Source organism: Mobula hypostoma, chromosome 18, assembly GCF_963921235.1.
Source record: "Mobula hypostoma chromosome 18, sMobHyp1.1, whole genome shotgun sequence".
Lineage (NCBI taxonomy): Eukaryota > Metazoa > Chordata > Chondrichthyes > Myliobatiformes > Myliobatidae > Mobula > Mobula hypostoma.
Window position 1 is genome coordinate 32,532,382 of NC_086114.1, and position 16,154 is coordinate 32,548,535.

At 42.6% G+C, this 16,154-nt stretch overlaps 1 protein-coding gene across 1 annotated transcript in view; it reads left to right on the top strand.

The window, feature by feature from the left end:
• LOC134358441 (tyrosine-protein phosphatase non-receptor type 13-like) overlaps positions 1–16,154 on the top strand; it is a 426,694-nt gene that overhangs the window by 209,463 nt on the left and 201,077 nt on the right. Inside the window, exons 15-22 of the mRNA XM_063070670.1 lie at positions 650–835; positions 2,631–2,793; positions 3,796–3,997; positions 8,425–8,528; positions 11,593–11,685; positions 13,842–13,949; positions 14,039–14,155; positions 14,445–14,638. Coding sequence (XP_062926740.1) covers positions 650–835; positions 2,631–2,793; positions 3,796–3,997; positions 8,425–8,528; positions 11,593–11,685; positions 13,842–13,949; positions 14,039–14,155; positions 14,445–14,638 — 1,167 coding nt within the window. The remainder of the gene's footprint in view (positions 1–649; positions 836–2,630; positions 2,794–3,795; positions 3,998–8,424; positions 8,529–11,592; positions 11,686–13,841; positions 13,950–14,038; positions 14,156–14,444; positions 14,639–16,154) is intronic.

Genomic DNA, 16,154 nt, shown 5'->3' on the forward strand with positions numbered 1-16,154 from the left:
CTCTGCATCAGGTCTAAGACTGGAGAAGGGAGATGGCGAATATAAAGGGGAAAGGTGAGACAGGTTCCTCAGGTGATTGATGGACAAGAGTGGGAAGAGCTGAAGGACACGTTGCACCAGATAGGGGAGATTGGGAAACAGTGGCAGATAGAGGCAGACAAAGAGAATCCATAATGGGAGTATGCGGAGTGAGGTTGCAGAGGGGAGAGTGAAGGTTGGAGAGAGCTGCTGACAAAAGCAGGAACACAAAGGACTGTCACTGCTGGAATCTGATAGTGGGAACTTCACCTCTTGTGTCTCGTAATGGGCACATGTGTACTGTTGCCACAGTAAATTCCAGACTTCTAGAGATGTTACTCATTTGAAATCCCAGCGCATGTTCCTACCATAGTGTACTTAGACCAGAGTGTTTAGTGTCTCGCTGAGAATGCTCCTCCCTCAGCAGCAGGAACTAAATTACCAGGTAAATTGTTGCTGATTGTGGACCGGCCCTCTGCCCAAATGATCTGTTGTGTTTTCCAACATAATGACTTGATTGTGACTGCACTTGGTTAATAAGGATGAGGTGAGGTCCCATGGGGCATGCTGAGGAGGTGAGGGTGTGTTAGGATGACATGCTAATCCTTGGTGGGTGTACAATATGCTGCAGGTCACCCAGCAGCTCCCAGAGTATGGTGTTCTCTTCCACCGAGTGGCACGGGAGAAGAAGGTTGCTGGAGAAGACATTGTGTTGGGAATCTGTGCCAAAGGGATCATCGTTTATGAGGTGAAGAACAACACGAGAATTGCCAGCTTACGGTTCCAGTGGCGGGAAATGGAGCGGATCACTTTCAGTGTAAGTTGTGCCTCACGCTCACAACCACTCTCAAATACTAAAGATTAAAGGTTAGCTTTATTTGTCACATGTACATCAAAACATTGAAACATATAGTGAAATGCACTGTTTGCACAAATGCCCCTCATAGTCTGTGATGTTCGGCACAGACTAGATGAACCAAGGGGTCTTTCTCGGTGCTGTACTTTTCTATGACGATACGACTCTAGTTGCTGGCAGCAGTCCAGAAATGCTGTGTGCTTCTGCCGCCAACATATTACGCCCATAACTTACTAAGCCTAACCTGTGCAACTTTAGAATATGGAAGAAAACTGGAGCATCTGGAGGAAACCAATGCAGTCACGGGGAGGAAGTACAGACTTCGCACAGACAGAGGCTGGAATTGAACCATGATCTTACAGCTGGAACTGTAATAGTATTACACTCACTGCTTCATTGTTGTGCCACTCCATACCTAACATGCTCCTTCTTCCTGTTCTATAGACGCTACCTCAAACTGGGGTGATCACAAACAGTAATGCAGGGCAATATCATTATCCTTAGGGACAGTCAGGATAAGGAATGTGGTTTCATTTTCTAAACAGTCGTATTGCAACATCTAGTACTTGAAGTATGAGCTCAACAATTTCAGATGTTTCACTGATAACGAGACTCAGAGTTGAATCATTAACTCTGATCGAATCTCTGACTCTCTCAATCTGTCTCTCTCTATCTCTCTCTCAGCAGACCTGTGGTTGTGTGTGTGCGTGCCTCCATATGTAAGTGTATGTGCACATATGCCTGTCTGTGCGTGTGAGAGATAAAGAGGTTTGAATGGCTCACTGCAGTGGTCTTGACATGGTTGATAGGTTATGTCCTCCAACATGTCAGGTTCAAATGGATTGTTAGGTGAAAGTGAAGAGATTACCCTATACAAATGTATGAAAGTGCCATTTTCTGCCTGTACTATCCCTTATGCCTCTTCCATACCCACACTAGTGAATGCCAGCCTCACCAGGGATTTAAAGGAGGGGAGACTTTCCTCAAACCTGCCTGAGCTTCCTCTAGAATAGATGAAAATGTTTCCTCATCTCCCTTCTAATTTTACTGTCATCTGCTTCTTGGAGAGATGGACCTTTGGCCCATTGGATTCATGGCAGCTCTCAGCACAGTGATCCTTTTCCTGTCTCATTGCTCGACTCGCCTCGATCGTTTCCCCCTCCAGTGATTTCTCTGTACACCTGCAACCATGAGCCCATAAATTCTCCTTTCCTTTTATCTACTCAGGAGGTAGCTGTACAGTAAACAATGAACATAGTAACCAGACAAAGTGCTGAAGGCACTCAGCAAGTCAGGCTGCATTTATCGAGGGGAATAAAGCGCCAACATTTCAGGCCGAGACACTCCATCTGGAGACCATGTGTAGGGAACAGAGCGCGCGCACACACACACACACACACACACAAACACACACAGAAACACATAAACAAACATTCAAACTCCACAGAGTCAGCACTAGAGGTCAGGAGTGAACCTGGGGTTCCTGTCCAACGAAGCGTTGAATGAGTGGCTTTTCCATTGTGCTACTCCAGCTGAAGGATGACAATGTTGCCTTATCAAAGTTGCTGGTGAACGCAGCAGGCCAGGCAGCATCTCTAGGAAGAGGTGCAGTCGACGTTTCAGGCCGAGACCCTTCGTCAGGACTAACTGAAGGACTAACTGAATGTTGCCTTATATCTGGGCACCAGAAATTCAGCAGATCATGAGACACTTTCTCTGTTACTGGTGGACTTAGTCACCTGATTATTTCTTTCAGAGAAAGAAGTTTACAGTTCAAAGCAGTTCAGATGGTAAGAAGCATGTCTTCATCACAGAAAACAGCAAGACCTGCAAGTATCTAATTGAGTTGTGCTCAGCTCAGCACAGGTTCCAGGTACAGATGAACTCCCGCCAGCTCAGTCAAGCTGCTTTTGCAAACGGTGAGTGCCAACTTCTTTATTCTCTGGTGTAAAACAGAGGAGACTTGCCTAATGCCAACACTTGAAAACCTTTTAACTCTCAGTTGGTTATGATCAACAGAGGTGAGACCGACTCACTTACTGTACATATGTGAGTGCACGTACAAACACACCACATCCCATGCACACACACACACAAAGATTGTTAAAAGCAACGATATATCCACGTGTTTCATCTTAAGTGACTGGTTCATTGGTTCCCCACTGCTTATGATTGAGGAAGTCAAACATCCATTGTTGCTTACAGAAAATGTTGGAAATCCTCAGCAAGTCTGTGCAAAGTGAAACAAAGTTAACCTTTCAGGTTGAAAGATCTTCAACTTGATTCTTTTCCCTCAGATGCTGCCTGACTTGCTGAGTATTTACAGCAATTTTTGTTTTTATTTTAGATTTACAACGTTTACAATCTTATTTTGGTTTTTCTCATTATTTCTTACTTTGATCTCATTAATTGTTCTGTGGTGGACTGACAATTAAGGTATAGAATGGTTCTTTAATCCAATGAGGGTCTTATGACTTAATGTATTCTTTGGGCTTGCTGCGTTAGGTGGTGTTCATAACTCACAGTGGATCCTTAGGAAGCCAGAAATGGGGTGTCAGTGCCACCCCACACTAAGTCTTCCTCTAAACATTCCACCACTATGGAAATCTTACCCTCTTGAACAATTCCTACTGCTGTTCTCATTTGCCAGGTGGTGCACATTTTCTGATTCCGTTTAGCCATCAACCATCTGCCCGTTTTGTTTACAAGCTAAAAAGTACCTGATTGGCTGGGAACTTAGGTCGTAACTGCAGCGCGTTTTGGTCACTCAGCTAAACACCAGCTGGCCAGATCATGAGCCAATTTCCAAAATTAATACAATACGGGCTGGTAATGTTCATCTCTGTTTTGGAATTCATGTGTCTTTACTTCAAAATCAAATCAGCGTTAGTCAATTCCGTGCATATTTTCTTTTCCTACAGAGGAGCATGTTTTTACATCTGTGCTTTCCAACGAGACAAAGTATACCCAGCGTAGACGTTTCGAGAAGATGCGCAATATTTCCCGATCAGAAACCATTCTGAGTCGGCCTGATGTGGACACTGTGTCTCTCGGAGCACTAAGCAAATCCTGTGACAATCTCATGGCAGACACAGTTCCTTCAAGCACCAGCCACATGTGGAGGTAGGATTTCACTAGAGTAGTTACAAGCAAGTATTTAGGAGCCTTGGCAACCCACTGAGTCGTACAGCACTGATAGTCAACCAGGGGCTCCAGGTGTATCATAGAATAGCTGTAATGAAATACAAGTTATAGTTTGTTATTGTTATGCTTGAGGCAAACCCAATATTGAATAAGGACAGCATGAATAATGTCTGTATTTTCTATATCTGAATTCTAGTCAGCTCTCAAATGTCTTAACAAAAGCAAACAAATTCAATGAAATGTAGGATGCTGCAGATAAGACAGAGTTATCACCATCACATTTATCTGAAGAATCTGGGCTATCAATTATGTTCTGGGATGTGTTTTGTCATTTAAGAGCTTGAGGAAGACTAATGAACAGGCTCTGCCAATTTTCTGTGATGAAGATTAAGTACAAGATCCAGTCCTCGGTTGCGGTGTTCAATACCGGGACTGCAAACAATCTGAAGAACTTATTTCTCAAACTCTATTAAATGCACAATCTTCTCTCAAGTACACGTAAAATTAATTTCCTTTACTTGAAAGTGAATGCACAATGAGCCAAAGTTTGAAACCATATTAATTGACTAATAAATTTCTGGAATGAGATTGGCCATGAGCAAATGATTTAAGGAGAGGTTACTGCCTGGTCCAAGTAGAAGATATTGATTTTGTAAGTAGAATTAGTGATCCCTGACTCATGTGAATTTGTCATTTCATGTGTATGAGGTAATACTAAATGATTAGCATCGGTACACTTTTTCCCATGATTCTTGTAGATTCATCGCTCAACGCTCTTTGAACGTATTAGCGGATGGATAAACAAACCACTGTCAGCACCATCTGAAAATTAAAGTAATGGCTGAATAACAACCTATAAAAGAAATCTGAAAAGCAGAAAATGCTGGAAATAGTAGGTCAGGCAGCATCTGTGGGAAGAGAACCACAGTTTATGTTTCAGGTTGAAGACTCTTGATTGGAACTGAAAAGGACTCAGAATAACTCATTAATCTGTAGTGAGGGTGGGAGAGAAGCTGGTCCCAGTTAGGATGAAGAACATGACCATGGGGGTTAGCAGTACGCAGGTTATCTGGTGAATGAGGGAATAGGAAAAGTGAGAGAAGAAGACCGTCAATGAAAGAACATGAACGTGTAGGATAAAACAGACAAAATGCTGCAGGAGCTCAGCAGGTTAGGCTGTATTTATGGAAAAGAACAAAACTGTCAATGTTTCAGAATGAAACCATCCATCCTGATGCAGGGTCCTGTTTGTTCCTTCCCATAGACGCTGCCTGACCTGCTGAGCTTCTCCAGCATTTTGTATGTGTTACTTTGGATTTCTAGCATCGGCAGAATCTCTTGTGTCTATGATATGTAGAAGTTGTGAAATGCAGATTGGGTAGAGAGAAAAAGAAGGAAAAAAAGGGTAAAACATAAACCAAACTGAGCTAATATCACAGATAGTGGACTGGTACAGACCAAGAAATCAAGTTAACTGAAGTTATCGAATTCTGTATTGAGTCCAGGAAGTTGCAATGTCCCTAGCTGGAAGATGGCTGCTGTCCCTCTATTTCATTCTGTGCCTCACTATAGCAGTACACGAGGCTACAGACTGGCAAGAAAGAATGGGAATGAGATGGGGGATTAAAGTGGCAGCGAACAGCAAGCTCAGAGCCACCACTGTTGACTGAATGCAGATGTTCCACTATCAGCCATCCTGAGTTTCTTCAATTTAACAGAGACCATCATGCAGTACACTAGAGCAGCCTCCCTTCTAAGGAATCTGTCTATATTCCTCACTATAAAGCAGCCAGAATAATCAAAGACTCCAGACACCCCGGACATTCTCTCTTCTCTCCTATCAGGCAGAAGTTACAAAAGCCTGTAATCACTTACCACCACTCTCAAGGATAGCTTCTATTGTACTGTTGTACAATACTGGATAGCTTCTATTGTACTCTTGTACAGACTTCTTCAGCAGTCCAATAACAGCACAATAGTTCTGGTTACCTCATTATAGGAAGGATCTAGAAGCTTTAGAAAGGGTGCAAAGGAGATCTGCACAAACGGATTAGAAAGCATGTCTTATGAGGATAGGTTGACTGAGCTAGGACTTTTCTCTTTGGAGTGAAGGAGGATGAGAGATGAGTTGGGAGAGGTGTACCAGATACCATAATAAGAGGCATAGATTGAGTGAATAGCCGGAGGCTTCTGTCCAGGATGGAAATGACTAATACCAGTGGGCATAATTTTAAAGTGATTGGAGGAAAGTATAGGGGTGATATCAGATGTAAGGTTTTTACACAGAGTGTTGTGAGTGCATGGAACACCACACCAGGGGTAGTGGTAGGGGCAGATATGTTAGGGGCATTTGAGAAACTCTTGGATAGGCGTATGGCTGATAGAAAAAATGGAGAGCGATATAAGAAGGAAGGGTTAGATAGATCTTGGGTAGGTTAAAAGGTTGGCATAACAATGTGGACTGAAGGGCCTGTGCTGTGCTGTAGTGTTTTATATTCTCTTGTACGATAAGATGGACTCATGACCTTGCCGTCTGCTCGTTATGATCTTACACTTTATTAATTAACTGAACTGTACTTTTGCTGTGGCTTTTCAAAGTTCAAAAAGTTTAAGGTACTTTTTATTATCAACGTATACATAAATTATGCAACATTGAGATTCGTTTGCTTACAGGCAGCCAGAAAACAAGAAAACCGAAAGAACCCAATTTAAAAAAAAAGACCAAGACCCAATGCGCAGTGAAAAAAAGAACAAATCAAATCAAGTCATGCAAATAATAAAGCAAGCATCAGCATTCAGAGCGTAATTGAGTCCAAAAACCCGAAGCCTATTTTACCCTGTTCTACCTCAATGCACTGTGTAATGATCTCATCTGTATGAGTTGAATTGAATTGACTTTATTTCTTACATCCTTCACATAGATGAGGAGTAAAAATCTTTACGTTACTTCTCCATCTAAAAGTGTCATGTGCAATTGTAGTAATTTATAATAAGTAGAACAGTCAGTATAATATAGAGTACACACAAATCAGCGTGAGTTAATCAGTCTGATGGCCTGATGGAAGAAGCTGTCCAGAGCCTGTTGGTCCTGCCTTTATGCTGCAGTACCACTCCTTGGATGCTAACAGCTGGAATAGATTGAGGTTGGGATGACTTGGGTCCCCAATGATCCTAAGGGCCCTTTTTAGGATGACTTGGGTCCCCAATGATCCTAAGGGCCCTTTTTACACACCTGTCGTTGTAAATGTCCTGAATCATGGGAAGTTCACAACTACATTTGCACTGGGCTGTCCACACCACTCTCTGCAGAGTCCAGCAATTAAGGGAGGTACAGTTCCCATACCAGGCAGTGAGGTAGCCAGTCAGGATGCTCTTGTACATTGTCGAAAAGTTGCATTTCATACAACAGTATGAAAGACGAACTTTTCACTGTACCTTCTGTATCTTGGTACATTTGACAATAACAACCCTCTACCAATACCAACAGAAGAAGTGCAAGTTGCTTCACCTGGAAGAAGGTTTGGGTCCCTGGACAATGGGAAGGGATGGAAGTGATAGGACCAGCATTACAATTGATGAGAAATCTCTGATAATCAATGGGCCTAATGGCCTTTATCTTTGTCATAAGGAAACAACATATGACCATGAATCACTTTCACAGAATTGTGCAACCTACTCTTGCGGACCCATAAGACCATTGATATTTCTTGCCCAGTGTGGGAGATGTTTCTAATTCATTGATGTTTAAAATTCAAGTGTCGTGCATGGTGGATTCATCAGACTAGTGCTAGCTTCTGCAATCTGCACTAATTAGGAAGTCATTAATTAATGCTTACTGATCAGACTCTTCATCTGATCTGAGGTACAGTCAGGTGTGGTCTCCACCTACCTCATTAGCTTTACCTGAGAAAGCAGGAGATCATAAAACCAAAGCCACTCATAAATAGCACAAGAAAGACAAATGTATAAATTACTCAATATGGGTTCCTTTATCACAACAGTAGCAAATTCCTCATGCATTAGGGCAGCACAGAATGCAGTCTGTCAGCCCACTGCCTCACCACTGTAACAACCCAGGTTCAATCTCTGTCTGTAGAAGATTGAATCTTATCCCTGTGATCACGTGAGTTTCCCTTGGATACTTTGGTATCCACTCATACCCTGGGTTTATTGTCTGCTAGTGTTAGGTGAGCTGCAGAATCTGGAGAATTGATGGAAATGTGGGGTGGATAAAATGGGATGAGTGTGGAATTGTGTAAATGGGTCCTTAGTGGTTTGCATGGACTTGGGGGTCAAAGAGACTGTTTCTGTGCTGAATGCTATTCCTCTAGATTCTAGTACATTGTGAACACAAACTTATTGTGTGACTATCCAGGAAACTAAATATCCCTTCCTCTCTCTTGTAGCACACAGGGTGCCATATCTCACTCTGAAATTCTCCCTGTCTTGAAGGAAAGAATGAGATACCCAGGTTTGCAGAGCACTGCCCTGGGCCAGAGTGGTGCTGTTGGTAAGTTCAGTGGAATGCTCGGGTGAAGGTAACACTTCAAACATTTTTTTTAGCCTCTGCCACCTGTGAGGGAGAGTGGAGACACAAGAGACTGCCAATACTGGTACAAAAAGCAACCTGCTGATAGGTCAATGGGTCAGGCAGCATCTATAGAGGGAAATGATTGATCAACATTTCAGGAGGCATCTGCAGATTTTCTTGTGTTTGTGATTTTAGGAGTCCTATTTTATGTCATTTCAACTCCCTTCGCATTCCCACACCCACACCATCCTGTCTGTTCTCAACCTTGCCACAGTGAGGCCAAGCACAAATGACACGAACAATACCTCATATTCCACTGGGTTAGCCTACAGCCAACTGGGAAGAACATTGAATATTCCTGTTTCAGGAACCTACATTCCCTGTGTTCTCTTTCTACTCAATGGATCCATTCAGGGATTCTCTTCCTTTGTCACCATTTTCATTATTCCCGCTGCCCCTCACCACAACTGACCTACTGTTACTTTGATTCATCATCCATCCCCATTTGATTCTATCTGCCCATCTATCTGGGTTTCGCAAGCACAAGAAAATCTGTAGATGCTGGAAATCCAAAGCAACACCCACAAGATGTAGATGGAACCCAGCAGGTCAGGCAGCATCTATGGAAAAGAGCAAACAGTCAAGTGCTTTAGGAGCGAATGAAGGATCTCAGCCTGAAAGGTCGACTGTTTGCTCTTTTCCATAGATGCTGCCTGGCCAGCTTAGTTCCTCCAGCATTTTGTGTGTGTTGTTTATCTGGGTTTCTTTTGCTTTGGCCTTCCCTTCCCCGCCCTCATCTGATTCTTTCTAACCATTATCAATCCCTTATTTGCCTCAACTTATTAGTACCTTTCAGCCTCTGGCTACATCTCCCTGCTTCCACTCCTACCTCCACCCTGGCTCTACTTGCCTAGTTTTATTCTCTATATCTCCTCCCACCTTTCATCTACCAGCTTCGTCTTCAAAACAACCATCCTGACCCCACCTGGTTCCACCTGTCACTTCCAACCCCTGTGTCATTTGGGGCGTCTATCAAGTGGGCTGTTATGCCCATGTGGTGTTGAGCTTTTTAAGTGTTGTTGAAGCTGCACTCATCCAGGCAAGTGGAGAGTATTCCGTCATGCTCCTGACTTGAGCTTTTTAAATGGTGGAGGTGCTTTGGGGGGTTAGGAGGTGAGTTATTCTCCACAGGATTTCTAGTCTCTGATTTGCTGTTGTGGCCATGTTCTGTATGTAACTACACCGTTTTCTGACCAAAGCCACTACCCCTCAGGATATTGAAAATGGGGAATTCAGTGATGGTAATGACATTGAATGTTAGAATGCAGTCATTGGATCCTCAGTATATTAAAAAGAAATATATTCAAAGTTTTTATTAGCCACTCATTAGAGTCATCGCATCCAATAAACAGCTTAATGTGTGCAGCTTTACAAATGAGGGCAATCATCAAATCCTTCCACACGCACCCGGCCCCCCAAGGGATTTTATTTGATTTGTGAGTGAAGTATTTTTTTTTGGGTCAGGACTAATTCCTTTTTTTGTAATTTATTTTTTATCAAACAAACATTTCCATAAGATGTATTTCAGATACTATACATATATACAGTATCATATAATCATATTTGTCACAAATCTCTACATAATATTTATCTGAGGTACACACTTATAGGAAGGAGAGGAAAGAAAGAACAATCGAAAGAAGAAAACTATGTACAGAATAGGGAGTGATTTTTTTTGCAACATATTCATTGACTTGTGAGAATAAAATCAGGCCTATGAGGTGTTATGCAGTTAAACCAGTTTTTTCCAGGCTGAATAAAATTGTTCCAACTTATGATTAACAGATGCTGTTATCTTCTCCATTTTGTAAATATCCATTGTAATTTCCATCCATACATTTAAAGTTGGGCCAGGACTAATTCTTAACACAGTAAGAGATTGTGGAAATCCACTTTACGATGTGGTGTCTCACGTATTTCCTATTGCCTCATGGCACTGAAGGAGGCCATGAAACCCTTTGACATTCACACCAATCATGTTCCCCCACTTAAATCCTTCGGGGTGGCATGGTAGCATAGTGGTCAGTACGATGCTTTACAGTACCCTCGACCTGGGTTCAATTCCCGCCACTGCCCGTAATGAGTTTGTATGTTTTCCGCGTGGGTTTCCTCTGGGTGCTCCGGTTTCCTCTCACAGTCCAATGGTGTACTGGTTGGTCCCATAATTAGACTAGGACTAACCATATAACAATTACAGCACGGAAACAGGCCATCACGGCCCTTCTAGTCTGTGCTGAACTCTTACTCTCACCTAGTCCCACCGACCTGCACTCAGCCTGTAACCCTCCATTCCTTTCCTGTCCATGTATCTATCCAATTTAACTTTAAATGACAACATCGAACCTGCCTCAACTACTTCTGCTGGAAGCTAGTTCCACACAGCTATCACTCTCTGAGTAAAGAAGTTCCCCCTCATGTTACCCCTAAACTTTTGCCCGTTAACTCTCAACTCATGTCCTCTTGTTTGAATCTCCCCCACTCTCAATGGAAAAAGGCTATCCACATCAACTTTATCTATCCCCCTCATAATTTTAAATACCTCTATTCAGTCCCCCCTCAACCTTCTACGCTCTAAAGAATAAAGACCTAACGTGGGAGATTGCTGGGCGGTGTGGTCTGGGAGGGCCTATCCTGCGCTGTAACTCAATAAATTTTAAAAAATCCTTATAATGTATTGCATCTCACTTATCCATCAACTCCAACCTGATCTGCTGCTACCCATCTACACCAGAGGCAACTTCGAGTCACTAACCAAGCCACATGTGTCTGGTATGTGGAAGGAAGCCAGATCACCTCGGGGAGACCCGCACAGCCACGGGGAGAATGTGCAAATTCCATGCAGACAGCACCAGATGTCAGAGTCTGGATCCGTGAGAAAGCTCCGAGTAGCTCCTCTGTGCTGTCCTATCCAGAACCCCAGTCAATAGTTTCTATTCAAATTTTATTCCCGTTTTGTTAGCTCACATATACATTTTATTCACAGAACATACGGCGAGCCAAATGGACAACGAGGTGACTTTCCCTGAGAGGGAAATCATTTTTGTAAATCTGAAGAAAGATCCCAAGTTTGGTTTCGGTAGGTTAATAAGAGATTGCATATTAGTTGATCTTCATATTGACTAAGACATCGGACTGATGCATTATTCATGTGGAAATACAGGACTGTGCAAAAGTCTTTAGCACCCTAGCTATATTACACCTAAGACTTTTGCACAGTCCTGTAGTAGTTTTATGTATTGCATTGTACCACTGCTGCAAAAAAAAAGTTTCATGACATATGTGAGTGATGATAAACCTGGTTCTGATATGGGCCTCTGTTGTGGACTGAAAGTGGGAAGGGGATGGGAAGATCCCTCATAGAGGGATCAGAAGTGGAGTGAGCAATTTAAAATTCCTGGGTGTCTGGATCTCAGGTTCTATCCTGGTCCCGACATATCAATGCAGCTATAGAGAAGGCAAGACAGCGGCCATATTTCATTAGGAGTTTGAAGAGATTTAGTTTGTCACTGAAAACACTCGAAAACTTCTATAGATGTATTGTGGAGAGCATTTTGACAGGCTGCATCACTTTGTCTGGTATGGCGGGGGGGTGGGGGTGGGGGCTACTGCACAGGGACGAAAGAAGCTACAGAAAGTCATAAAATTAGTCAACTCCATCTTGGGTACTAACCTTTGTAGTATCGAAGACATCTTCAAGGAGTGGTGCCTCAGAAAGGCGGCATCTATTATTACACACCCCCATCACCCAGGACATGCCCTCTTCTCATTGTTACCATACAGAGGAGATATTGGAGCCTGAAGGCACACACTCAGCAATTCAAGAACAGCTTCTTCCCCTCAGCCATCCGAATCCTAGATGGACATTAAACCCATGCACACTACCTCACTTTTTTATAATTTCTGTTTTGCACTATTTTAATCTATTTAATATTCATATATATATGTACTGAAATTGATTTACTTATTTATTTTCTTCTTTCTATATTATTATGTATCGTATTGCACTGCTGCTACCAAGTTAACAAATTTCATGACAGATGCTGGTGATAATAAACCTGATTCTGAGGATCATAGGTCGAGCTTCTTCCTGTTTACCTAACCAGTGAAATGCAGTTCACTACAATTCTTGTAGCTGCTGTTAGTTGCTACCATTGTTTTTTTTCTCCAGAGTAGAGTGTGGGACTGTAGGTTATGTGTAGAAAGCTAATCAGGTTTGGTGTGGACTGAGTTCACACCATTAATCAAACTCTGTTTACGCAAATCCTATACAATTTCCATTTTATTTTTCCCACATTCCCACCAATCTGCACTAAATTCTACCACTCATTTTCCAAACAGAGACAAATTACAGTGATCAATTAAGCAGCCAAAATATACAGCAGTTTCTCAGATTCATCAACCAGTGCCAATGCTCAGTTCTCCTGTACAATCTATGGGCCTGCTTCCCCCCTAGCCGTTGGTTCAGATCCCAGTCCCAATTGCCAGATTTTTAAGGAGTTGGTTGCACATCACCTATTTCCCCAACACTGAAGCCTTGAGCTTGCTTGCTGCTGAATTTACCAGCAACCCAGGAGCATCTTTTTAATGCTTATTTACACATAGCAACTTACAGGAGGGGTAAGGTACTCGATTCCCACCTTTACCAGTGCTCACAGTCTGAGTTTGAATGACATAGTCATAGTCATACTTTATTAATCCCGGGGGAAATTGGTTTTCGTTACAGTTGCTCCATAAATAATAAATAGTAATAGAACCATAAATAGTTAAATAGTAATATGTAAATTATGCCAGTACATTATGAAATAAGTCCAGGACCAGCCTATTGGCTCAGGATGTCTGACCCTCCAAGGGAGGAGTTGTAAAGTTTGATGGCCACAGGCAGGATTGACTTCCTATGACACTCAGTGCTACATCTTGGTGGAATGAGTCTCTGGCTGAATGTACTCCTATGCCCAACCAGTACATTATGTAGTGGATGGGAGACATTGACCAAGATGGCATGCAACTTCGATAGCATCCTCTTTTCGGACACATCCTCAACATGAGGGAATGTTTGTGATCATTAAGGGTCAAGTTGTGTTGAGAGACTGCTGATTGTAAACAGTGCCATTCATGTTCATAGACTTAAGAATTTACCATTGCATCTCACGTTTTATGTGCCTCAAGCCATGTTAATTGAGAAGGTTAGTGCAAAAGGTTCAGGCTCTCAAATCCTGTTTGTCGTCTTTTTAGGTTTTATGATCATTGGAGGAGAGAGGACTGGAAAATTAGACTTGGGGATCTTTATCACAGCCATCACTCCTGGTGGACCAGCAGACAAGGATGGGCGTATCAAAGAAGGTGAGAATTAACACACACAATGCTATTTATCACTGAGAGTTTTATTAATAATCTGACCTTTAATACTTAAATGTATTCTTGTCCTGAAGGAGGCCGTCTGATTTCAGTGAACAGTGAGAGCCTAGAGGGAGTCACTCTCAGATCTGCTGTGGAGGTTCTTCAGCATACCACTGATGAGGTGTCACTGATCATATCTCAGCCAAAAGGTATTCTCACCCTCTTAACATTTCCCATCTTCAGGCTGGGGTTTGTTCAGATCTGAGAACTGCCCTCAACCACCATCGATTGGTAAAGTAGCTAACATTCACTATCAAGTTCTACACTTCTAATAAAATTTAGCAGATATATTTTTTATGTTGCAGTGTATCACTGGTAGAGTATTAAGACATTTAATTACAAGGCAATGAAGCCCAGTGGGTGAAATACACTGTGAAAAGGAAGAGTGTCCTTACTCCAAGTGTCAGTCACTCAGTAATGTGTTAATCCTTGTTCCAGGTTTGTCTGAGTCTTCACATCAGGCTACGGCAATGTTCCAGAGCAAGGTGAACAGTCCGGAAAGCACACAGGACTGCTGCCTCACCAACTCAGCAGTAACAGGCCACGGTCACTGGATGTCTGGGACGTCTGCATCAGAAGTGATTCCTGAGACCAGCGGCCCACCTGCCCAGCTTCATGGGACGGAAGTGATGGTATTTGTCAATAGAAGATGGCACTTTGGCCCACTGAGTCTACACTGCCTCAATGAATATTCCCATTCCCCACTAATGTCCACAGGTTTCTTTTAGTACATAGAGCAGTACAGCACAAGAACAGATCCTACAGCACACAATGTTGTACTGAACTAATTAAACTATTATCCAAATGCTAAACTAAACTATTTCCTTCTGTTTACACAATGTTGCTATCCCTCCATTCCCTGCACATTCAACAGCCATTTAAATGGCTCTATCGTATTTGTCTTCACCACCACCCTGACAGCACATTCTAGGCACCCAGCACTGTGTGTAAAAACACTTGCTCTGCACATATCCTTTGAACTTACCCTCTCTCACGTTAAATGCATATTCTTCTTCGCATTCCCAGAACCCCTAGATCCTAACTCTCACCTTTATCGGGATGTGGGAGGAAACCAGAGTACTTGCGAGAAACCCACACGGCCACAGGTAGAACATGCAAACTCCACATGTGCAGCACCTTTGGTCAAGATTGAACCATGTCACTGGAGCTATGAGGAAGCAGCTCCACTGGCTGTGTCACTGTACCACCTTAGAATGGCCAAGTCAACAGACAAAGGCATAGCTGGTGAGAAGAGTTAAAGCCTTCTTCAGCAATGCTGTTTCCCTACGGTGTGCGTTAATGTGCTCAGTGCTTTGCTACCCTTTCACAATGACGGCGTTGGAACCTCAAGACTGATGTGCAAGAAAGCAAAAAGAATCCCAGCTGCAGACTGCTCAACACTCCCAACTTTGTTCACTCATTGTGTATCTTTGATGTATGTACAATTGTCATCACACAACCAGGAGTAGTAACAGGTTTCTGTTTGTTGTTAACAGAAGGAGCTCTTGATATTTTCTGTAACTCATCCATCCACCAATCAATTGAAGAGTCCCCTAAGAGTATCATTGCCCAGAGTCATTTTCTAAACTACCAGTAGGTTAATAATGAACACAGACCCATAAAATGGATTTGTTTAATGCTTCTTATTTGTTTTTAGGGATTTAAGCAGTACTGTCATTTGTTATTCATTTTTCACTGTCCATGAAAAGGTGGTGGTGGGTCACTTCCTTAAGCTCCTGTAGTTCTTTAGATGCAGGTACTCCCATAGTGGCGTCTGTCAGGGGCTTCCAGCATTTAAACATAGCAATAATGAAGGAAGGAGATGTATTTCCAGGTCAGGAATGTTAAATTGACATGGAGAGGAGTCAGCAGATGATGGTGTCTTGCCTTTGCATCTGCTATCCTTGTCCTACTCAAGGGCAGAGGTTTTAGGGATGTGATCTGCAGTCAGATGAACTGCAGTGTATTTTACAGGTGGTATACTCTGTGTACTGCTGTTTGAGAGAGTGAATGTTCAGTAAGACACATGAGTTCTAATCAAACAAGTTGCTTCCTCCTGGATGGTGCTGTGATCTTTGTAGGTTCAAGGTGAATATTGCTTCACGGTCCTGATGGCTTTCAGGTGTCGGCAGTTGAGTGTCTGCTGCA